This window comes from Bipolaris maydis (assembly GCF_028858645.1).
Source record: "Bipolaris maydis strain C4 unplaced genomic scaffold PSV08scaffold_6, whole genome shotgun sequence".
NCBI classification, from domain to species: Eukaryota; Fungi; Ascomycota; class Dothideomycetes; order Pleosporales; family Pleosporaceae; genus Bipolaris; species Bipolaris maydis.
The window spans coordinates 2,005,931-2,029,001 of NW_027093862.1; the positions used below are offsets into that span (position 1 = coordinate 2,005,931).

General features: G+C 51.0%; 8 protein-coding genes across 8 annotated transcripts; 6 read left to right on the forward strand and 2 right to left on the reverse strand.

Annotated features, from left to right (window-relative positions):
• Positions 1–488: 488 nt before the first annotated feature.
• On the forward strand, positions 489–2,381 carry PSV08DRAFT_178746 (cytochrome P450; the record flags this gene model as incomplete). Its single annotated transcript, XM_014217331.2, has 7 exons — positions 489–557; positions 616–708; positions 775–844; positions 901–1,308; positions 1,373–1,559; positions 1,610–1,726; positions 1,775–2,381. 7 exons carry the CDS (start codon positions 489–491, stop codon positions 2,379–2,381), a joined length of 1,551 nt encoding a protein of 516 aa, XP_014072806.2.
• A 691-nt stretch (positions 2,382–3,072) lies between these two features.
• PSV08DRAFT_178507 (uncharacterized protein) lies at positions 3,073–4,461 on the forward strand (the record flags this gene model as incomplete). The annotated part of the gene is made up of 1 exon (XM_014217354.1): positions 3,073–4,461. One exon carries the CDS (start codon positions 3,073–3,075, stop codon positions 4,459–4,461), a length of 1,389 nt encoding a protein of 462 aa, XP_014072829.1.
• Positions 4,462–4,949: 488 nt separating this feature from the next.
• Positions 4,950–6,208, forward strand: PSV08DRAFT_202195 (uncharacterized protein; the record flags this gene model as incomplete). The annotated part of the gene is made up of 4 exons (XM_014217353.1): positions 4,950–5,289; positions 5,316–5,377; positions 5,430–5,824; positions 5,878–6,208. 4 exons carry the CDS (start codon positions 4,950–4,952, stop codon positions 6,122–6,124), a joined length of 1,044 nt encoding a protein of 347 aa, XP_014072828.1. The 3' UTR covers positions 6,125–6,208.
• An 862-nt stretch (positions 6,209–7,070) lies between these two features.
• Positions 7,071–10,000, forward strand: PSV08DRAFT_409643 (uncharacterized protein; the record flags this gene model as incomplete). The annotated part of the gene is made up of 5 exons (XM_066093833.1): positions 7,071–7,222; positions 7,298–7,683; positions 7,738–7,908; positions 8,139–8,212; positions 8,428–10,000. The coding sequence occupies 5 exons, from the start codon at positions 7,071–7,073 to the stop codon at positions 9,676–9,678; spliced, it is 2,034 nt and encodes a 677-aa protein (XP_065949271.1). The 3' UTR covers positions 9,679–10,000.
• A 1,145-nt stretch (positions 10,001–11,145) lies between these two features.
• On the forward strand, positions 11,146–13,283 carry PSV08DRAFT_179354 (uncharacterized protein; the record flags this gene model as incomplete). Its single annotated transcript, XM_014217350.1, has 7 exons — positions 11,146–11,290; positions 11,340–11,474; positions 11,525–11,658; positions 11,734–11,988; positions 12,036–12,328; positions 12,392–13,058; positions 13,125–13,283. 7 exons carry the CDS (start codon positions 11,146–11,148, stop codon positions 13,281–13,283), a joined length of 1,788 nt encoding a protein of 595 aa, XP_014072825.1.
• Positions 13,284–13,514: 231 nt separating this feature from the next.
• Positions 13,515–14,803, reverse strand: PSV08DRAFT_222925 (HRDC-like protein). Its single transcript, XM_014217340.2, has 4 exons — positions 14,424–14,803; positions 14,243–14,370; positions 14,082–14,186; positions 13,515–14,022 (listed from the first exon to the last, which is right to left on the reverse strand). The coding sequence occupies exons 1-4, from the start codon at positions 14,681–14,683 to the stop codon at positions 14,006–14,008; spliced, it is 510 nt and encodes a 169-aa protein (XP_014072815.1). The 5' UTR covers positions 14,684–14,803; the 3' UTR covers positions 13,515–14,005.
• A 1,278-nt stretch (positions 14,804–16,081) lies between these two features.
• On the forward strand, positions 16,082–19,936 carry PSV08DRAFT_401747 (uncharacterized protein; the record flags this gene model as incomplete). Its single annotated transcript, XM_014217349.1, has 5 exons — positions 16,082–16,393; positions 16,548–17,883; positions 17,996–19,129; positions 19,179–19,465; positions 19,514–19,936. The coding sequence occupies 5 exons, from the start codon at positions 16,082–16,084 to the stop codon at positions 19,934–19,936; spliced, it is 3,492 nt and encodes a 1,163-aa protein (XP_014072824.1).
• Positions 19,937–20,781: 845 nt separating this feature from the next.
• PSV08DRAFT_296775 (S-adenosyl-L-methionine-dependent methyltransferase) lies at positions 20,782–22,086 on the reverse strand. Its single transcript, XM_014217328.1, has one exon. It carries the CDS (start codon positions 21,995–21,997, stop codon positions 20,900–20,902), a length of 1,098 nt encoding a protein of 365 aa, XP_014072803.2. The 5' UTR covers positions 21,998–22,086; the 3' UTR covers positions 20,782–20,899.
• Positions 22,087–23,071: the final 985 nt, after the last annotated feature.

Here is a 23,071-nt window from a genome sequence, read left to right on the forward strand (position 1 = left end):
GGTCTTATCTAATCCGTCAACGGCGAATTCTAAGAACTTCTTGCACGGAAACGAAGCCCCGACAATGTGCCAAGTAGACAAGTGACCGAAAAACAATTGTTTGGCCAATTGATTGACGGCGAATTTTGAGAAAATTGCGAGGTAGGAGAGAGGCCGCGGAGGTATGCAAAGGAATTATGTAGCCGAAGAACGAATGCTGAGTGAAGAGGCATGTATGCCGACTATACGCGACTAGCGCTATAATAGGTCTTATCTATAACCCCACAAAGAGGAACAGTTGTATAGAGATGGCATCTTTAAGATAGGTCACTAACCAAGCAATCGGAGCAAAGGTTTGAGAATACGGAGTCTTGCGGGAAGGCTTATAGATACTCTTGCCTGCTAATGTCACCTGTTTTATAAACCTGTTTTCCTTTTGTACTCTTCGTGAGGCAACCCATTTTACACTCAATCTACCTGGTATATGATCCCTTGGGTGTTACGATAAAATGGGAGCTACAATCTCGTCAATGAATGCGATAGACACTCGGTCTATCGCTGTTGTATTCTTTGGCCTTGTGAGTCCTCCTGTTCACAGTTCTAGCATTGGCTCGTCAACCTAACTACCCAACATAGCTGTCGTCATGGCACCTCGGAAACATTGTCTACAATCTGTTTTTTCATCCACTGAAAAAAATCCCTGGTCCGTTTCTTGCTCGCTGTTCATCTGTAAGGTTCCCGTAGTATAAGCACTGGCGTTCAATGAGGGGAACTATTAACATTGTATGGACAAAGATTTTTATGATTCGCGTTCTGCACCGCAGAAGACTCAACACAATAATAGCAGACTTGCACTCGAAGTTTGGTAGGTTAAGCGTATCTGGTGAATGGCGAAAGACTTGTCTAATAGGCAGCCAACAGGCCCGGTAGTTCGCATCGGCCCCAATGAGCTTTCTTTCAGCACGGTTAATGCACAGAAGAAGATCTACAATAGCTCTAACAACAACATAAACACATACTTTACCAAACAGTGGACTGTACAAGAGCAAGCCGAAAACCTATTGCTAGTCGGAACAAACATCATCACGACACATGACAAAGAGTTGCACAGGAAACTGAAGAGAGGCATTCAACCAGCATTCACTCCCAATGCTCTGAAAGACCAAGAGCCATTGATCCAACAGCATGTACGAGGCATGATTGGCCGGCTGGACGAGATCGTCCAAAAGCCACACCAGGTAACGAACATCGGCGATGTCATTTCTGCGAGTGTATGGGAGCTTGTTTCAGACCTAAGCTTTGGTGATACATTAACAGGAAATGGAAGACGTAAGAAATTCAACATCTACAAACTTCGAAGACGCTCTGCTTCTGGTCACTGACATTGATATAGTGATGTTCGATTATTTCATCAACAATGCAAACTCGGTCATGGCAGCATATGGTTTATACGATTACCTCTTCCCCTTTGGCTCTTGGGTGCTTCCTTCGCTCATGAAACCTCTTGGTAAATTGCTGCAGAGTTTCCCTTACGCATCGACTACGACCGGACATGTAGTCAGCGCGTCCACGCTCAGAAAGTAAGTTGCTGTTCTTGGTGAGAAGATGATTAGTTACTGATAGCAACAAGTTGCTTGCAAAGACAGCATGAGAGAAGAGATTTCATGACGGCAATCCTTGACCATTGTGCACAGACGGGCTTCCACCTGAGTGATGATGAGCTGGTTCAAAACTCTTCCATTTTGTTGTCAGTATTTTCATGTTTCTCTGGTAAATGATAGCTAAATGATTATAGCCTCGCTGGCTATGGAACGACGGCTATGACGATGACTGCTACATTCTACCAGCTTCTCCGTAACCCGGAATATATGGCTGCTGTACAATCAGAACTCCGGAACGCTTTTCCCAGCCAGGAATCGATCACTGCGGATGGCCTCGCAAAGCTCCGCTATCTCCCCAGTGTAATCTTTGAGACTCTTAGGCTGATGCCACCCATCAATACCCGCTTTGCCGACCGAACATGTCCTGGAACGGAGATCAATGGCATTTACATTCCGAAAGGCACGGTAGTCTCTGCTAACGTTTTTTCCATGCAAAGGATGTCCGAGTATTGGGCTGAACCTTTGTCTTTCAGGCCTGAGCGATGGTTTGACAATGGACCAGGCACTCTGTTTGAACACGACAACAGGGAAGCTTACAAGCCCTTTCTTTCGGGAACTAGAGGCTGTATCGGAAAGGAGATGGCGTACCAGACACTCCGCATTTCTCTCGGCCATCTGCTCTATCGCTACGATTATACAATGGTAAACACTGATCTTGATTGGGACCGAGATGTCCCTTCTGCGGTATCTTTCCAGAGGTTCAAATGTGTTCAGGTGAATGTTCACCCACGGAAGTCATAAGCACTCAGCAACATCTTTGGTACAAACACGATGGAGCATTGCGATTGTTAGGAAGATAGGATATATGTTAGATGCATCTATTATTAACACAAATGAAGATATTCTCGGGGTAAAACATCGCTTCCCAAGTGTCAAACAGGCTCACAATCTGACTTTACGATGAGAAAAACTCTATGTCGATATAGGCACACAATTTTGAATCTGATTTCATCATGGTGAGATATGATTTTAAACTCAGGATATGGTACCAAAGATACAATTCAGATAAAATGATATATGCCGAACCAAAATTGTATTTACCGTAGAATGAATCACCTTTCAACTGACGGCATGCGCCAATCACTCCACAAGCGGACTTTGTGAGACACTAACAATACCTCACAACGTGTATGTTGACTGAAACACAGTGTCTTAACAATTGATCAGCACAATAGCAGGGTTGTCGGAGCATTGTGCATACATAAATATAGGGTAGTATGTACACAACATCTAGTCGTGGATTCACCATGTCGAACTCAGGAATTATAAAACTCTTATTGCAGATTTATTATAAGGTATACACTAAGAATTTACATCATCAATACATCAAGAACTCGCAGTACTACTTACAAATTACAACAATCCAGAAGAATTCATCATGCCAGCCACAAACCCTTGCCAAACCATGGTTGTTTTTGACATTGAACAAGGCATGGATAGCCTGTCAATAAATTCTCAAACCACCGATCGACGTCACAGCTTTCAAGAGGAAAACGTTCGTTTGGACTTCTTCGCAGAGGGCAACATTTACAGACCGGATGGCTCGTACTACTACGACGGCGAAAAAGTCGCCAAACTCAAGGCTAAGATTATGCAACTCTTGGCCGATCTTTTCCCGCCTCAAGAGACCGAGCGACCTACCATTAGACGTCTTGGGCAAGGCGCATATAATATGGTCGTTGGTGTGTCTGTAATACCCAAGATACACGCACAGAAAAGCGACTCAAGCTATAGTGCTAGAGTAACACGACTGCTCGGTTCACCGCCCAAGCCACAGACCTTCGCACTGAGAATTCCAGTGGAATCATGGTTCGATGTGAACGGTCACTTGGGAAGTATAATAAGAAGCGATATACACCAAGATGTAGCGACTCTATGTGTTCTGGGTCAGCGCCTCCCGGTGCCCATTCCCACAATCAAAGAGTTCGACGTTACAGAGATCAACGCCCTACGTCGGTCATATATGCTGCAAAACTTTATACCAGGTGAAAGCCTTGTGAAGCTTTGGCATGAGATGAACCTCGACCAAAAGGCGTCAGCAGTTCGCCAGCTGACTAGGATCGTAGAGGCCATTGCGTCCATCACCTCACCAGCAGCTGGTCAAATATCGTTCGAAAACATCACTTCACCCAGCTCGGAGATCAAGCTGGACCAAATCCTCATTCCCACTGCAGACCAGGCGCATCTCCATCCAAAACTGAATCTCCTCGAAAAGCGTGAGGCACCGCATCAGACACCATGCCAATTTCTGATCGACTGTTGTAACCGGTGGATGAGGTATGAGGCCCTGATCGGCCCACCCGATGGCTTCAGAGAGTCGCTCTGGTACAGCATAATTGAGATCATTCACGTACTCGACGACATGGGTTGGCTAGGCGACCGCTTCCACCTTATGCACGGCGACCTTTTCGCCCGCAATGTAATGGTGGAAATCAGCAGCCGCAGTTCAGTCAAAATCACCGGTATCGTAGATTGGGACATGGCCTGCTTCGTTCCAAAGATCATCGCACTTCGTAGCCCGTTCTGGGCTTGGAAGGGCATCGACTACGATGAGTCCGATGAAAATAAAGTGGCGCAGGCACCTTCCGATCGGGTAGGCAAGGCGCTAAGGACTGCATTTTTGAGTACGGCTTCGCAGGAGTACGTCACCATGACTTTGGAGGATGAGGGTGTGATCGCGCGGAAACTGTACAATGTGGTCACAGGTGGGTTGTTGACTTCTAGAGAGCGAACAATGGCTGCGAGACTCATTCAACATTGGAATGTGATTTGTCCTAAGGAGCATCCCTCCAGGGTTAGGAAGTCGAAAACCGTGCATTGAGAATGGTAAGATTTTTTTGTTTTTTTATAGTTGAACAGATATTTTTCAGAAATATGGTATACAAAGAGAAAAATGGTTCCAAGGCGCGTGAAGTTCTGTTCTTGGTGTGAAGCCAGCCTTGTGATCCTCGCCCCGCGGAGATCATCAATCACCTTCTGACGCGGTGCCCAATGGTCTCTTTTCATGAGGCCATCATCACGGGGAAATCCTCTTTACTTGCAATGAACATATCCCACCCACTTATATACAATAGAGACAAAAGATAAATGAATCAATCAATCAATGCGCTATAGTTCATAGCAAAGTCAGCCTTACTCCGCCACAAACAGGCAGTGCTTCTGCCTGGATCCGCAGCGCTGGCACAACAGTAGCAGCCTCATATAGCAGTTTTGCCTCGCCTTCATTTGTATAAGTTGATGTATTTTGTAAAGTTACACACATACAAGAATTTATTCATCTGTAATCGTTTTTTAAGCCGGATTTACTCCATGTCATCAGCGCAAGTAGAACTTCCATCACGACCAGAACAGGCCCGCATTAAGCATTCAGAAACGATCGCCGCGGGAGCAACAGGGTTCCAGCCTGTTGTAGACAATGAACTGAAGAAAGCTAAGAAAAGAAAACGGCAGCAGACTATGCACGAAGCTTCACAGAAGCCGTCCCAGTTGCCCGGAGACCCTATCTTCACTTACTTTCAAGAGGAAGCTGAGAAGAAGGACGGTGCGAGCTGCGTGTTCTTGCTATGGGGTTCTGAAAACTCGGAAATTTTCAATACCTGGGCTGTGGACGTCCCAAATATCGACGATGACAATGAGTATGAATTTTCAAGTCACTAAAAAAAAAGTATCACCAAGAACTTGGCCTATCACGAGTTTTCCATGTATTCCAAAGATTCAAAAGACTCAAGCCCGTTACTGTATGTTCTCACCATCTTATACCATGCCTACTTGTTCTAAAATTAAATATAGTTCCGATTGATCTGCCGTGACTCAAAAAGGTTCTTAGCCTTCGTTCAACCTATAGACCTAGAGAACTTGCACAAGAGATACTCTAGGAAACTAGAAGAAGCTCAGAAATCTGTCGAATTGATAGCAGATTTCACTGTGCCCTATGATCCTCCAGATTGCTGCTATCGCGACAGCTCTGGAAAATACAATCACATGAACTCCGACTGTCCAGCCAACATTTCATGGGACTTTTATGGAATAACTTGTCCTTTCAGAAAAAGGGATTGGTGCAATGATCAGATACGTTGGATTGAAACTGCGACTTTCCTTTCTTGTTACTTCAGAAATCCAGCGGGTGCAAGGTTTCAAAGCATGCTCAATGGTTTCGATAACTGTTGCTTTATCCATCGCTATAGGTAAGTATTAGTTAAGCATGCTCCGCGATCCAACTAACATTCATTGTGACTAGGGAAATCAATCCCCCATCGAACACGTTTAAGTTTCAGAACAGATATCTGGAACTAGATGGCTTGTACGTTGAGACTGCATGGTGTCCGGTAAAATCTCTCATTGCATTTCTGAGTACCCTCTTCTCTTCTGTAATCATCGGAGGAATCTTTTTCTGGGGCAGTTGGGAGATAATATTCGGCGCTGGAAGCTTCATCCTCGCTTTGCTGATGTTGGTATTGACAGTCCTTAGTCGCTATGATGTCTAATAGATAGAAAAAGCGACCAAAGTACTAGTGAAGGACTTTATGCTCTCAACGCATTCCTGTAGCAATACGATAATGTCTATCCTCGCTTAATAACATGCTGAAGAAGTTTTAATGGCAAAATAAAACAGTTATGCAATGAAAGAAGCGCCCGCATCATGTCGCCATCCATGGCAAAATTGCCTTGCGCTTCATTTCATTACGACTGAAGTGTGCTACTTCACTGCGCTTGCAACTGTACGTCTCAAGCCGAGAACAACACACGTGTGTTCGCTCGTGTGATAGGGCTGTAGCCGATTTGGCATGGCGATACGGATTACCTATTGTAGAGCGATCATCAAGTACTAGGTACTTGCGGGAGCGGAACAAACGCACCAAGGTAGCCGGCGTTTGGCTCGCGAGCAAGTCTACTAGCTACCGCTCTCTAGTGGCACGTCGCAACGTACCAAAATGAAGTCCGTTAAAGGGCAATACATCTCATGTACACTGACGAAACCCATGCGCCAGGTCTAGACAGCCTTTGAGGCTTACAAGATTCTGTTCGATTGGTGCATGAAGCGAAGGTGTGGAGATTTGATCTAAAGACGTCTTTGACCCCATAATAACACCCCCAAAACGAGGCTGCATACTATAATAGGATGCTATCTGGAGTTCCTGCAGAAGTATACCAAGTGCGCAGGGAATAGCCCGGTAGTTTCTTTGATCAAGTATCCGCATCAGGCATGGTGTTTCGGGCCCGATCAGGAGTCAAGCCAAGGCACGCCCTTGTGATGCACTGCTTTGTTTGCGCACGCACGCCGGCTTGCAGCAGCACTGCCTCTGTGCCGTACTCACGAAATGTTGCAAACATGCTTGTGAGGCTTAGCCATGGCCACCATGGGATACTCATATCTCTTCATTCTCGGCAGCATCACTGCAACTGGACGATCCAAAACCCCAGAGTCTAGCAATGACCTCGATACTTTTACCTCGTGTGGGTGATTGCCCGGCAGGCGGTGTTTTCTATGTGTGCAATGGGTTTCGTGGTTGCTGCACCATGGATCCTTGCATGCCGGGTAGTACTTGTCCAGCGGATAAGGACCTCACTCCAGGCCGATGCAAGTTGATGCGCTGTCGATTTGATCATCTCAACTGACATGACATAGCTTCGAATGATATCTCGAGCACCATCGCCAGCCCACCCAAGACTACGATTTCTTCCACTATAACACCAACTCAATCTGCATCAATGATCACAACTACAAAAACAGTGCCATCAACGACCGCGAGTCCATCATCCGAATCAGGGTTTGTTGTCAGTCTTGTGGAGCCACCATACCGGACAGTTACAGAAAGCGTGACAGGGACAGCGCCAAAATCTACTACAGCACCATCGATACCAAGTCGTGGGCATCCAGTACCAGCAGCAGCAATTGTTAGCGCAGTCCTCGGCTCCGTCATTCTTTGCGCTCTATTGCTGGCCATATTCTTTTTTATTCGCAAACGTAGACTTACAAAAGTTTACAAAGCGCCAGCATACCCATCACCATTTGTTGGCGGTGACATGACACCACAACTCTCAAGTAAGTTATCTGATGTCGCAATGTCCGGTGTCGAGGGATCTAACATGGTTGCAGGCAAAGCATCGTCACAATTTCAAAAGAAGGTTGCGGAGTTATACAGAGCTGATACGATGGAAACATGCGAGCCTCCACAACTGGATAGTCGAGAGATCGTGCCCCAGTTTCGCCGACGCGATTCGATGGGACGATTTGTAGAACTCCCAGCGGAGCCGCTGCCGTGGCCCGGTCATTCTGCGGACCGATAGACGGACTTCTTTTTGGTATATGGTTACATAATGAGGGGGGTGCAATAGCGTTGATTTTAGATGAGCTGCAGTTGGAAAGGCAGCATATACCCCAGAAACGCACTGTAATGACCTGTACAATAGATATGTAGCAAGAGATAAAAATGGAAAGGTTGGTATGATGATAGGATTTTGCGGGAAGTCATCTGAACAGCACACGTGCGTACGTAGTCGGCATGTTGGGTGAGATGGAACCCCTCAGTCACCACTACAGCCGTATACGTATACATGGATCAAAAACTGTCGTGAACACGTTAGAAGAGGAAAACCATACCTAGGATCAATCGGACCGAAAGAAAAGACGAGAAAATGCAAAGTTGGATGGAAGACACGGGGTTCTTCGCCGGGGTTGGCAGAGTTGACGTGGTGCAAGGCCAATCATGGAATGATATTGCGGACCCCACTGACGTCACGCTTGGGCCGCTACGCTACTACGCACGCGTGAAGACGTTGCTGCAAGCGGATCAGTCGCAGCAATCCTGAACTTGCGCCAACTCTTGCCCATTTCATTTTCAACAAAGAAGTTGCCTCATCCATTGTCGCCATGTCTGAAGAAGGCGCTCCGTCTGCTGCTACCGTGGAAAAAGCAGCGCCGCCTTCAATACCCCGCTATTTCCGGAACGATGCACCGCTCGCGCGACGAGACCCTCACAAACAGCTACTAGCGTCTTTGGACCGGCTGATCACCGACTACCCTCCGCACCACATCCCCCCAGGCGGAGGCTTGTACTATGGTCCCATATCGGTCGCCTTCCTCTTCTATGCCTTGCATGACCTCTACCCAGACTTGAAACTGGACGGCTATCCCTTGAATACTTGGTCGGCAGCCTACATTGAGCAAGCCCAGACTCACATCAAGGAATTCCCACCACCATCTCCGAAGAAATGCGGCGTCTCAAACGACATCATGTCGCTTCTTGCACTGTACGCCATTACAGCAAAAGACCCAGACACTGTCAAGGAACTCTGTGATCATGCGGCAGTCATGCTTGAGGACGGTACTTCCAACGAGTGGCTGTACGGCCGTGCGGGTTACCTGTACCTTCTCCGGCTGGTCCGCAAAGCTTTTACGGACAACAAGGAAATCACCGAACTCATCGAGGACACGGCGGATGAGATTATCGAAAACATCATGGATAGCCCGCGTCCTTGGAAATGGCACGGCAAGGCGTACGTTGGTGCTGTTCACGGGGCCATCGGCATCATCACACAAATCATCCTCACTGACCCTGCGTGGGCGCCCAAACTGGATGCCGAGCTAGGCGCCTTGCTGAGTTATCAGTACGAAAGTGGAAACTTTCCGTCATCGCTGCCACCAGGGCGTGATAGGCTTGTACAAGTTTGCCATGGGGCACCCGGCGTCGTTACTTCGCTTCTCTCCATCCGAAAATACTTCCCTGGACTCCATGACCGCATCGATAGGGTTGTTGCCAAGGCCAGAGAATGTATCTGGGAACGAGGACTTCTGACAAAGGAACCTTGTCTTTGCCATGGCATCACCGGAAATGCTCTTGCGTTGGACGGCAAACAGTTTGAACACTTTATGACTTACACTACTGGCCACGAAATCAAGTCCATGGCAAAGGATGGCATGCTTGAAAAGTCTGATGATCCATCAGCCCTTTGGTGTGGCGAAGCTGGTCGTGCTTGGGCTTGGGCGGTCGCGGACAAGGACCTAGATAAGCGGCTGCTTGGTTACAACGACATTTAAGGCTGTGCTATGGTTGCACCGAAGCCGCTTTCAGGACGCTTTAACGAATTTCATGACGCTCATCCAATCAGACGACTCATTTTTCCATGACGGTATTTTTCTAGTCAAAGCATCTTCCCAAGCGCTCATGTACGGGTGGACTCTTTTCTCGGCATCTCCTGGTTGTACGACGGACCTTTTGAGCATCTTTTTCTGGAAATCCGATACCATAAATATACTATATCTATTCTTTGTCATGTCCCACAATCGTGAAGATCAATTAATAGAAGCAAATCGACATATCACCAGGCTAGGGCTACATATCAATGGATAGTAAACGCCAGAAATTTAGGGTAACAGCTCTCACTGACTTGTCTGATTGCTCCCATCTTGGAAACATGTTTCCCACCAGAAACGTTGTCGCGGCCAAGTCATACTGCCAGACATTTGTTTACAAATACTTTGTACAAGACTGACTCTAGCACTCTTGTCTCGTGATGCACCGCCCGTTTTCATCCCAAGAGCCAACGAGTTTGCAGCCATGACAAATCGAGCAGAAAACTAACCTCGAAATATTCAAGAAGGATCAAATGACCGCGTCAATGCAGCAACGAACAAGCCTCAGTCCGAGTATCGGCAAGGCACCCCGCCCGTTACAAGTTACACAGTCTTGTGAAGAAGAAAAAAAAACTCCTTGTACCATGCTCGTACTCCCACACCACACGGGATCGCAGACCAAGAACAGACAAACCCTCGCCCAAGCAACAAGCCTACCCACCATGCCAACGCTGCTAACCCCCTTCCCTACCCCTTTTTTCCCCCATCGACGCCTCAGCGCCTGGGTGTCCCTTTTCAGTCATTTCCCGTCGCAATCGGAACAGCACAGCGACGTACGTTTGCGTCTCCTCGCTCCTTGTGCGTTTCGCTGACGGCCAGACGTTCAGCACAGTTGCGAAGACGAACGCTTTTCAGACCAGGGTTTGCAAAGCAGATCTAGGTGGCGTGTCGATTTCGTCAGACAGAGCGACTTGGCATGGTGTTTACGCCACGTGCGGACGATGGTATGTATCAAGTAAGTTGAGTGACCCCTTGCTTGGCAAAGAAGCAGTGGTAGTGGGAATAGCCAAGCCACAGCGGCCGTTGTTTGCTTTTGACTCTAGTGATGAACGGGTGGCTGATGCAGGCGTCGGCTTGATATCAAGCATGGTGTGGGGATTTCAGCGTACACCCCTCTCTAGCCACGTTGCTACTGGGCCATGTTGATGCTTGTTCTATCCACGTCACGGATACACGGCAACGGACTTGCAAAACCGTTTTTTTCTCTATTCTCCGTGTTGAGTTGAGTTAGTAGCGCTGGCGTGTCGATGTCCACATGTCCTACAGGCCCGGGAATTTTTTAAAGTATGAATGACTATCTTACGCACACTGACTTTTCTTTAGCTGATAACACACACATATCGACCTTTTCGCTGGTATTTATCGATGACGATGCGTGCATTCTGGATCTTACGACTTGCGGTTTCGGTTCTTGTTTCGGGCACGCAGTGTATCGGGCTGCAGGATGATGGGGCCTGTGTGAGACGCCAGTCTGAGACGAATTTAGTGACTGGTGCCACTTCACGGGATGATAATGGTGTTGTATTCTGAATGTCAAAAGAAAGTGATTTACTGACTCGCTCAAGGAAATGTCTATGTGCGCCGCGAGATCAGGGACCTGATGGATAACTACCCCGATCAATGGAGTCTGTACATTTTGGCACTGGATAGTCTGCAACGTGCTGATCAGAGCGATGCGTTTTCCTTCTACGGCCTGGCATGTAGGTATGATTCTTGTGATATGCGGACCAAGACTAACTTGATCTTATAGCTATTCACGGAAGACCGTACAAGACATGGGGAGACGCGCCTGGGTTACCTGAGAAGATTGGCAAAGCAGGCTATTGTCCACATGACAATGAGTTATTCTTGGGATGGCATCGGCCGTATCTTGCGCTGTTCGAGGTGGGTCTCCTACCTTTTCGTCTCGTCACAAAGTGTACCAATAGATATCTTGAGATGAACACTGACCGTGTATAGCAAGTTGTTTCCAACCACGTCCACGACATCGCTGCAAACGCTCCAGTGGATCAATCTCAACGCTACCTCACTGCCGCTCGTGAGTTCCGCATCCCATACTGGGACTGGGCTCAAGGCACCAAGCTCGGCCCGGTCCCTGATATTTTCCTAACTCCTACAATCACGATCACAGATACAAAGGGCATGCCAGTAGTTATGGACAACCCCTTGTTCTCCTACAAGTTCCACCCCCTACCCACTGGCTTCCACGGCAAAGTGCGTGTACAATCCACCCACAGTTCAGCAACTAACAGCACATCCAGTGGCGCAAAATGAACTCGACCGTCCGCTGGCCAGCCTCCGACGACCCCTTCTCACCCTCGCGCCCCTGGCTCTTCGCCGAAGCCTTCAAAAACCAATCCAACAACCTCATCGCCCAAGCCAGCATCGCCTTCCGCTCAAGCACCTTCTCGCGCTTCTCCTCCGCACTCGAAGACGCCCACGGCTGGGTCCACGGCGTCATCGGCGGGGGTTATCTACGCGACTCGCCGTACTGGGGCCACATGTGGCCGTTGGAATATTCAGCTTACGAGCCATTATTCATGTTGCATCATGCGTACGTCTCCATATCCCCCCCTTTTAACCTTGCTAACGAGAGATGGGGGAGGGGGGGAAACAGAAACGTCGACCGCCTCTTCACCCTCTACACCCTATCCCACCCGCAAGCCCCCATGCTCCCCTCCAACATCTCCACGCAATCCAACCTCTTCCTCTCCGACAATCAACTCATCGACCAAGACACCCCGCTCCTCCCCTTCCGCCGCACCCCAACCGCCTTCTGGACCACGGCCGAGTGTCACGACACGGCCGTGCTCGGCTACGCATACCCCGAGACGCAGCGCTGGAAATTTGCTTCGGACGAGTCCTTCCAGGCGCATGTCGAAGGCGCCGTGTCGCGCTTGTACGGCGGACGGGTGCGCGAGATGGCGGTTGCGCAGGTGGTGGTGGCGCAAAGGAGTTTGTTTGGGGGGCTGCTCGAGAGGAATGGGGGGTGGTATACGGATTGGGTTGTTGAAACGAGGGTCAAGGCACAGGCGATGAGGGGCACGTTCGAAGTGCAGTTTTCGCTGGGGGAGCGGGATGCGGGGGCGTGGATGGTGCTTATGCCTGCTGTGCGGCGGGATGAGGTTGGGGGCGGTGGGAGTACAAAGGGGAAAGAGATGGTGGGTACGACGAGTTTGACGGGATTGCTGGCGGAGTGTGTGAATAATGCGACGTTGGAGGGATTGAACGAGGAGGCTGTGCTGCCGTTTCTTGAGGGACGGTTGAAGTGGTGGGTGCTAGATGTGAGTTTCTCCCCCCTTGCCCCTTTCTTTATTCCATGTCTTGTGTGTTGTGGCTAATCAGAGTAGGATGCCGGCAAGCGAATCGCAAAGCTGCAACATGGTACGGTGAATGTCACGCTGGTTAGTACTGTAGCACGGATACCGGTGGATGAAGGCAAGCCAATTGAGTATACAGGGGTTGCGCGTAGCTATCCGGGGATTGTGAGGGAGAAGGTGGATGGGTGATGAGGGTTTCTGATGCTGGCTGCAAGAGGTGTAATGGGAAGGTAAACATGGTCGTTTATCCGCACTACAAATTCATTACTGTTTAATCATGATGTTCCAAAGCCAGGAGTAGGTCGGACTGATGGTCTATGTGAACAACTGGGTAATAGCAAGTTTCATTCCACTTGATATTAAACTGAAGTTGATGCATAATCACCTGAACACGAGTACTTTGCAAGTGGGCAAAGAAAGCACGTGATTAGTATCTATTGTGACATTTGGTAGGCCAAGGCGGATACTGGCAAAAGTACATACATATGTACAGGAGTGACCGCACCCTGTCTCGGTTTGTCAATCTTGGCCAAGGGGCTGCCAGTGCGTACATAGACAAGTACATGACATAGACCAGCAGGAAGTGGGGAAAATGGAAAGATTTTGAGCATGGAGGCTGTGTTAAGTTTTGTGGTGTCAAGACAGGTGAGTGATCCAATGGGTGTGTGACTATTTTTAGATGGGGCCCTCTAGTGTTGGGAAGATGGTGTTGGTACATGTTCAAGTCGAGGCCGTCAATGGGCCCAGTTTTTATGCTGTTGTCATCATGTCTTGGCCATTGCTCGCCTACATTTTGAGTGGCAGGGTCCACCATGCGCGAGGCCAAGAGCATGTTTGATGGTCGTTTTGGTAATGGTTAGTGGGTACAGGGTGTTTGGTTGGTTGGCAGTGGCAGTGGATTAGTCGGAGCATTATCGAAGTCGATCCTCTGTCCGAGAAGTCAGCTTCAGGTGGCCAGGGCGGTGTTTTTGATCTTTTCCAACTCACGCATCTTGTTCAGTTCGTCGAGGATTAGCTGTAGCTCGTCCTCGTCCATCTTGAGGGAAGGGATGAGGGTAGTGGCTTCCTCGGCGGTATCGGGGGTAAGGGTTCCTAGCAGGGCTGTCAGCAGCCCCTCATCAACGGCTCTCTTCCGGACACGTGCTTACCCAGCAGCGCCTTTTCGACGACGGAGATTTCGGGGTGGGCATCGAAGAGGGCGGCGATGGAGTGCAGGCTGTCTTCTTCTTTGTAGCGGGCAAAGTTGTCAAGGTAGTCGAGGAACTGGGTGATTGTGCTGGTGCAGCGTCAGTCGTGGCGACTGCATGGCATCGAGGTCCAACAACTCACATGCTGTCGTTGTAGATGCGGTCGCGCAGCGGGTTGTTCTCGGGGTCCTTCTTCTTGCGCGCCTCGTGGACGGCGGTGACGACGGCGCGGGCCTCTGAGACGGAGAGGGCATGGACGTCCTCGAAGTCGCCGAGCTTGATCTCGGAGCCCATCTCCTCCTCTTGCTGGACTGGCGGCTTGGGGCGCGAGACGAGCCTGGGTGCTTTGAAGACGGGCGGCTCGGGCCTCTGGGGGGCGTTGTGCTCGCCGTCTCCGTCCATGATGGCGGCGATGGGGGGTGGTTGTGATGGGGGAGAGTGGATCGGGGGAGGGTGGCGGCGGAGGCTTGTCGGTCTGGAAAACGAAACAAGCGTGGTGGTAGTGGTGGTGGTGTTAGCGGTGAAGGGCTGGGGGTGCCAATGTCAATGTCAAAGAGCAGCGAGTCGGGCTGGAGGCGGGCGGGCTGTGCCAAGGCGTGAATTCGGCACTAGGGCAGGCTGCCATGCTCGGGCGTATTGTCACGGCCTTCCCCGCCCTGCGCGTTTGCTGCTGGCGCTGCAAGCGTGCAGAGTGCAGAGGCGCAGAACAGGCTTGCAGCGCCATGTGCCCGGAATAGCCTGCCCTGGCCCCCCGGTTCGACCCTCGACAATGACGCTTGCCGTGGTGCGCGCTGTTGCTGTGGGGTGTAGGTAGATGGTGTGCATGCCGTGTGTGTCTGTGTGGCGACGACACAAGTCGCAATAACAGCGCTCGTATCACGGCGGTATACGCATGTACCTATACGTGCATATAGCCTATATTGAAGGCTGCGGGCATGCACAGATACTTACATAGACTTACATAGACGTACACAGCGATGCTGCCCCTCGAGAGCCCTCGCCAGCCGCCCGAGACCCTCTGGCGCCGGTGCTGCTGCCGGCGTGGATCCCAATATCCCAATCAAGCCGGCCCCCAATCGGGCTAGCGTCCCCTCTCTCCACGGCCGCCATGCCTCTCCTCGCTCGACAAGCTCTCCGCCGGCCTCAGCGACACAGGAACATCCACCCGCTCCAACACCAACACCACCACCACCCCCCCTCCTCTCCTCCTCCACCCTCGCATCCGCCACCATTGCCCTGTCTGCAGCCCCAGATCTGCCTGCGCTCCTCTGCCTGCACCCGTCGCGCGCCCGTCGCCCTGCCCGCCCTGCCTACAGACTGCGTTTCACCCAATCGCTCAGGGTCCTGGCTCTCCTCTACACAACCACCCCCGGCCAACCTAATCCCACCGCACGCCGCCTCCCTCCCATCCCGCTGCGGCCGCATGTCGCCGTCCACCTCGCCGCCACGCCCATTGTACATAACCTCGCCCCGACTGCCACAGCCTGCCCGCTGCTAGACGCTGCGCATCCCACGAACCACCGCCCGACGGCCCTCCAGCGCCGCCCTGCTGCCGCCAGTCACCTGCCCTCCCCAGCCCACAATCACCGCCTCGCACTCCCCACACCCCATAACCCCCCCACTTTGCACGCACTCTCGTCGCCCTCTGCACTCGTCGCCACACGTGCCCTCGTCCGCCAGCCCCCTGACCGTCACCGCCTCGTCGTCCTCGCACCCCCTTTGACCCCTCGGCTCCTGCCAAGATCTCGTCTCCCTCCCGACGCTGCATACTGCCCATCCTCGAAACTGGCGTAACCGGACATGGGCACACCAGCGGAGGGACCGCCTCCGATGGACAACCAGGGCGCCCACCACCAACTCACCAATGATCCCCACTCCTCCAACGGCCTCATGCGCCGCGCCACAGACGACGGTGCCTCGTCGTCCGCCTCGCTCGCGCCCCACGGCATGGGCTATCCCTCGCGCTCTGCCACCGACCCCGGCGACCAGAACCAGCCCGTCTCCAAACCAAAGCGCAGCGGCAAGATCTGTGGAAAGTGCGGCGAAGGCCTGACCGGCCAATTTGTGCGAGCCTTGGGCGACACTTACCACCTTGAATGCTTCACTTGTCATGTAAGACGCCCGTCTCGTTTTGTTCCCCCCTCCTCAATCAACAGCGCATTACCTAGTCGGTGTCATGCTACCTAGCCATAGACTCACCCGTCTCATACTCGCCGCTATCCACAACTCACTCCTCCCCCCAATGCACTGACTAACCGTCTCGCAGGACTGCAACAAGATTGTTGCATCCAAGTTCTTCCCCGTTCCCGAAAAACCCCCTGGTCAGTACCCGCTGTGCGAGACCGACTATTTTCGCCGACTCGACTTGCTCTGCTTCGAGTGCGGACAGGCTCTGCGCGGCTCCTACATCACTGCGCTCGACCGCAAATACCACATTGAGCATTTCACCTGCTCCGTCTGCCCCACCGTCTTTGGCGCGTCCGACAGCTACTACGAGCACGAGGGCAGTGTCTACTGCCACTACCACTACTCAACCAAATTTGCCCAACGCTGCAATGGCTGTCAAACGTCCATCCTCAAGCAGTTTGTCGAGATTTTCAGAAACGGTCAGAATCAGCATTGGCATCCGGAATGCTACATGATCCATAAGTACTGGAACGTCCGACTCCACTCGACCGGCCAGCCTGTCATTGAGCATCTCCACGAGGCCGACAAAGACGCCACCGATGAAGTGCGAGAGACTGTGCGCCAACAAGAGGAGGAAATTGAAGCAAAGGTCAACTGGATCTGGAAGACCTTGTCAGCCTTTGAGGAAAAGTCGGCCACATGCATCTCTGACATGCTTCTCCATGTCAGCAACGGGGCCTATGTAGACGGCGTCATGGCAGCGAAAAAGTTCATTGTCCACGTCGAGTTGTTGTTTGCTGCTGCCGACGCACTCGACTCGCAATTGGTCGTCCGAACCCCGAAAGGACTGACGTATTCGCGCGAATCAAAACTTCTCTGTAAGAAGGTGGTTGCTTTTTTCGCGCTCCTTACCCAGTCCCAAGGTACCGGCGTCCGTCGGCTGGGTGTGACCCAAGAACTGCTGTCCCTGGTGACTGGTCTCGCCCACTATCTAAAGCTCCTCATCCGTATCTGTCTGCAGGGAGCGCTAAAATTAGAGCGCGAAACCCGCTCCTCTACTGGTCTGACCAACTTTCTCACCCAAGTCAATTCTCTTGACGCACGACTAGAGGAAGAGTCCCAGAAAGACCAGGCAGCCGAGTCTGCGCGTTTGGTCCCAAGATGGGCCGACGCGTGTCCCATCTGCGACGCCCAGGTCGAAGACAAGTGTCTCCACCTGAACAACATGTCGTTCAACTACAGTTGCATGGTCTGTCGTGGCTGCAACGCTGACCTGCGACATGACCCTCGCAGTGCTTACTGGATTCAATCCAAGAGAACCATCCTCTGTCCCGCTTGCGCTGCAGCGAGTGCGGACGCGGAAAAGGGATTCGAGCAAATCACCAAACTGCGCCAGTACGTTCATCTGCTAAATGTGGCACATGCCCGCCTCATGGCCACTTTGCGTTCGAGCGGCGCATTGCCTCACACCTCAGGTAAGAAAAGCCTCTCCTCGACCGACCACCTCGTCACCACTCATCTTGACACCTCGACTCAGATTTTTGGAGCCGCTATCGAGATTACGTTCGTCCCACTAATGACTTGTAGATGACCCCAACCTAGCCGGCTATGACTCTTCACAAGGCCATCGTCTGGGAGACGCTGATGCGGATTCTCAACCGGCCCACTTGCGATCAGACACGCGCTCCAAATCCTATAGTGGTGCCCCAACCACGGAAAGCCAGGTCAGCCAAAATGCCGCCTATGAACAATCAATGTCGGACATCAAGCGTCTTAGGTCGACGCGTCTCGACAAGCACCTCTCCAACACCATGAAGCGCGCACGTGCATCACGCATCATTGACGGCCCTGAAGGACTCGATTCAGCTGGGGGCGAGGGTCAGTTGAGGGGTGGAATGCAAATTGTCCAAGAAGGCCAAGGAAATGAAACCGATGCTGTGACCCTGGGAGTCAATTCTCTTGCCTTGGACGATATTGCGCGTATGGCCGCCCTGGAACAGCAACGAGAACAACGACCTAATGCTTTCCGTGCCGGTGGCAGTGCCTTACTTGGTCAAGGTGAGCAAGGGAGGTTGCAGAGCGGCCATCGCCGAGACTTTTCTGGCGGTCAAGAACTGCAGCAAATGAGTGAAGGCCGCCCGCGAACATACTTTTCGGAGCTTTCACCATTAGAGTATTTCAAGCTCAAGGGCCTGGCTGTCCTCCAACTTGGGCTCTTGCTCGATGACAGCCAGTACAACCAAGGCGAACTGCTCGACCTGATCGAGTCGAAAAAGAACAACTTCTGGGGCAAAATTGGTTTTGGTAAAGCTTTCAAAGGCGACAAGGCCAAACCAAAGAAGAATGTCAACAGTGCCGTCGAGAAGCCTGTTTCGGACAAGGCGACCTTTAGACAGTCCCTCGAATATCTAGTGGAAAAGTTTGGCGACGAATGCACAGAGGGTGTTGGGCCAGGCGCTCTCAAGGTCCCAGCCTTGCTACAAGACTGCATCACTGCCATGCGAAACATGGACATGTCCATCGAGGGTGTTTTCAGAAAGAACGGCAACCTCAAGGCTCTGCGCGAGCTTGAGGAGGAGATTGACGCTAATGGCGTGCAAAAGGTTGACCTGAACAACAAAAATCCCGTCATTCTCGCCAATCTTCTGAAGCGCTTCCTTCGACTGATGCCGGAGCCTGTCCTGACATTGAAGTTGTACAGATTGTTCATGGTAGCCAACGGTGAGTACTAGCCCTAGAAGCACTTATTAACATTCACTGACTTGAATAGACATCGAAGATGAAGCTCAAAGAAAGAAGGTATTACACCTCGTACTCTGCCTGCTACCAAAAGCCCATCGCGATACCATGGAGGTCCTGTTTTGCTTCCTGAATTGGGTCTCGTCCTTCCACACTGTCGATGAGGAGACGGGTAATAAGATGGACACCTGGAACATTGCGACTGTCATGGCACCGAACATTTTGCGTGAGAGTAACGATAGGGAGGTGAAGAGTGTAGACCAAGGCGCGGTCAAGGTGGTGTTTGATCTCATTGAGAACAATGACGAGTTTTCCGAGGTAAGTAGCTCTAGCTGCCTGGCCATTACCCTCTCTAACTCCATACAGGTACCCCCAGAAATCATGGAACTGCTGAGCGACGAGACGTCTGATATGAGCGCCAAAGAGATTATGCGCCAGTGGGAGCAGCGTGGAAAGAATCCAATTACCGCTCCTAACCAACCACCAAGAGACCAAAATGGTACAGCATCAAGAAAGGACCAACGCAACGCACCTCAAATCACTACAGCAGATAACAATCCTTCTGTTCAAGCAGGCGAGGCTGTTCGTCCAATCGCAGGAGCTGGCGGCCAGGTCCGCAATCAACACAGCCCAGCCCCGGGGCCTGATAGAGGCCAACCCAACGCTGGCTACGGACCAAGCCCGCAAGCATCCACAAACAGTCACCGGACTGCTTCACCTCACCGGAACAGCTACCGCCCGCCGGGCTTCCAAAAACAGACACAAGTCGGCACAGCAGGTGCCGGATAAGACTCAATGACTTCTCTTTAAAGCTTCCTACCGGAGTACGTGGGCGTTGATTCTCTCCACCTTTATTTTACGGCTTTGAGCGAAAAAAGCATACTCAACTGAGCGGCGATATTATTCTATACCCCCTGGTCTCCCACAGTCTACGTCATGAACATCTAGACTGGCGCCAGAAATCCTCTTTTATGCATTGGTTCTTTTTTTTGCTACAAAGTTTGATGATGACTTGTCCTTTTCCTTTTTTGATTGCGTTCGGTTGCATCGTGCGTGTGTGTTCCTCTCTCTCTCTATGTGAGTCTCCATCAAGTGTCTGTGTGTCTGTGTGTCCGTGTTGCATCTTTTTGCGGCACCTTTTTACTTTTGAGGAGAGAGAGAGAGAGAGAGCTGGTTGTGTAGCATTGGTATAGGAGTTTTTTCTGGGTAAAATTCAAACAAACGTGCCAAATACGTTTTTTCTACTTTGGCACCATTTTTTCTTTCTTCTTCTGGAGGCGCTGGAACAAAAAAACGGGCTGTGGCCCAGCTTGGAGGAGAAGACGGGGATGTGTGTGGGGAGGGGGGTTGAGTGTGGGAAGTGTTTTCATCATGTTGCAAGCAAGTGAGGGAGAAGAGGGAAGAGAGCCACGAAAAAAAAAGGCGTTGTCAAACTTTTTTTGTTGTATTTTTTTCCTCGTTCCCACTCACATGTTGATACATAGATGGAAAAGAGTAACTTGGCAAATATCCCCGATGAAACAAGACTTGCTTTGTCATTTTTTGCATCCGAGTTTTTCTTTTTTCGGTTTGGTTGTGGCTTAGAACCTTCTTCATATTTATATAATACAATGTTATACAGAGTCAAAAAAAATATCCGTTTCCTGAGAAACTAGTAGTAATGTAATAAGATTTCTACTTGATGACTATAATTATAATACGTACACACACACACACACACACACACACACACACACACACTGATTGTTTTTCTTACTTGCGCACAACAAGAACAAAGAAGCGGGGATAGACCAGTATGACTTTCCCATCCGCCAACGTCGGATACGCCTCTTGCAGCTTGCTCTCGTATTCCCTCAAGAACGCGGCTTTCGCGGCGTCATCCTCGATGCGATTCAAATACGGCAACAAGCCGGTTCCCTTGACCCACTCGACAATCGCAGGGGCATCACTCAGTACATGGTGATAATTGGTGCGCCAGATGTTAACCAAACTGGCATGTTGGACAAAGGCATTGTAGAAGTGGGGCGTGGGCTCGATGGGATCGAGATCCGGGCGCTGGGTATCTTTCAACTCGCCCACGTGGGCGTCTGCAAAGTAACGGGACCAGGGTTGCGAGGGCAGAGTGGCGACTAGGCGCATGAGGGCGTGCGAGGGCTCGTGGTAGTTATCCGGCATCTGGAATGCGAGTACGGCGCCGGGTTTGAGGGAGGCGAAGAGGCGCTGGAGGGCTGGGATGCGGTCTGCGGAGCGGAGCCAGTGGAAGACTGCGTTGCTGAAGACGAGATCCGTGCCTTGCTCGACTTCAAAGTTTGCAATGTCGCCGGCGACGAAATCGACGTTTGCCGAGTCGGAGCGGAATTCGTCGCTGGCCCGGCGTAGCATGTCGGGGGAGGAGTCCATGCCCGTCACGTGGGCGCTGGGGAAGGAGGTCGTGAGCACGCGGGTGCTGTTGCCGGGGCCGCAGCCTAGGTCGTAGATGCGGGGGGAGGGGGAAGAAATGTGGGGGAGGATTTGGGTGATGAGGTCGTAGACGGGGCGGGTGCGCTCGTTGTTGAATTTTAGGTATTGGGATGCGGACCAGTCCTTGGAATCTGCCTGGTCTTGGGGAGTAGGTGCGGAAGACATTGTGGGTAGTGTGGTGGTCAATTGACGAGTTCGAATGTTGCTTTGGAGGAATTGATTGATTTGGATGTTGTTGCTGTGCTGCGTCTTGGATTTGTTATATAGTTGGTAAGTTCGGTGCTGTGGTGTTGATGATACCGAGATGCTGCGGCGGAAAATTATCCGACTTGCTCGGTAAGGGGCTGTTATGCGCAGAGTTTGCCTGAGTGGGAGGGCACATTGAGACATTTGATGATTTTTCCCTTGCGGTTTGCGAGTCACCAGGCTAGAAATTTTGCTGTGTTGCGGTGGAGGATTGGGATGTAAACACGGAAAAGCATCGCCGCCCGCGGAGAAGAGTAGTGGATGTCGTCCAAAGGCGCTAGAGATGGCATAGGTTAGGCGGTATTAGGGTTAGCGCGAGGCTGTTCGACAACTCCATCGCACCTCTTGTCTTGACCCGAGGCAGCAGTATTGTTGGCCCTTTTGAGTATCGAAGTCTGCCTAGATATTTTCGGTGAACAAAGGCAACAGGCAACATCTTGATCGCAAGGGGCGAGGATTGGCGCTTTTGACTTGGTTCCACGACGTCTCAGCCCCAATCTTTGTCCGTAATCCAGCTTGATGGGTCGTAAGCATGCTGCTGCGGCGGTGCATGTCGGTGACCGAAAGGGGTTTCTATCTTGAGAAATTTGTATCCAATCAAAGGTTGGATTCAACATCTCATCGAAGCGAAAATGGGCCACATGAGCACATCTTGAATACGTTCTTCCTGTCAGACACTTGTCGACTTTTTTGCCGTATGACACTTTACATGACGCACGACTGTATTCAGAAAGAAAACATCAACAGCGGTGTCATGATATCGCTGATGTCAGACGGGAACCTCACGGGAGACGGGCACCCAGAAGGCAGACGAACGACGGGTCATCGGCTTCTTATGCTCACCCCACCCTCGCTCTCGCAGCTACCATGCACAAAACAACCCAAGCAATCGGAAACGGAAAGACGAGACGCCACATGCTCGCGAATCTATGCCGCATAATGCATTAGATTGCGGGAGTCGATCAATCTACTCAAGGATCACTGGGTCCTGCATCAATTCTAAACAAGGGATCCCTTGCGTTTTTTCATGGCTGAACCTTACTTAACGTCATATGCTTCCGCCCACTAGTAGCTTATCGAAAGACTAGCCGGAACAGAATATGACTGTGTAAGACTTGCGAGTGATTTGGTGCTGGTGAGGAGTCGCAGCCTGACCACCAACGCCGCGTTTTCTCAGCCCCAGTGGCCCCCCATTGGGGCTGTATCTCTTAGTAGATG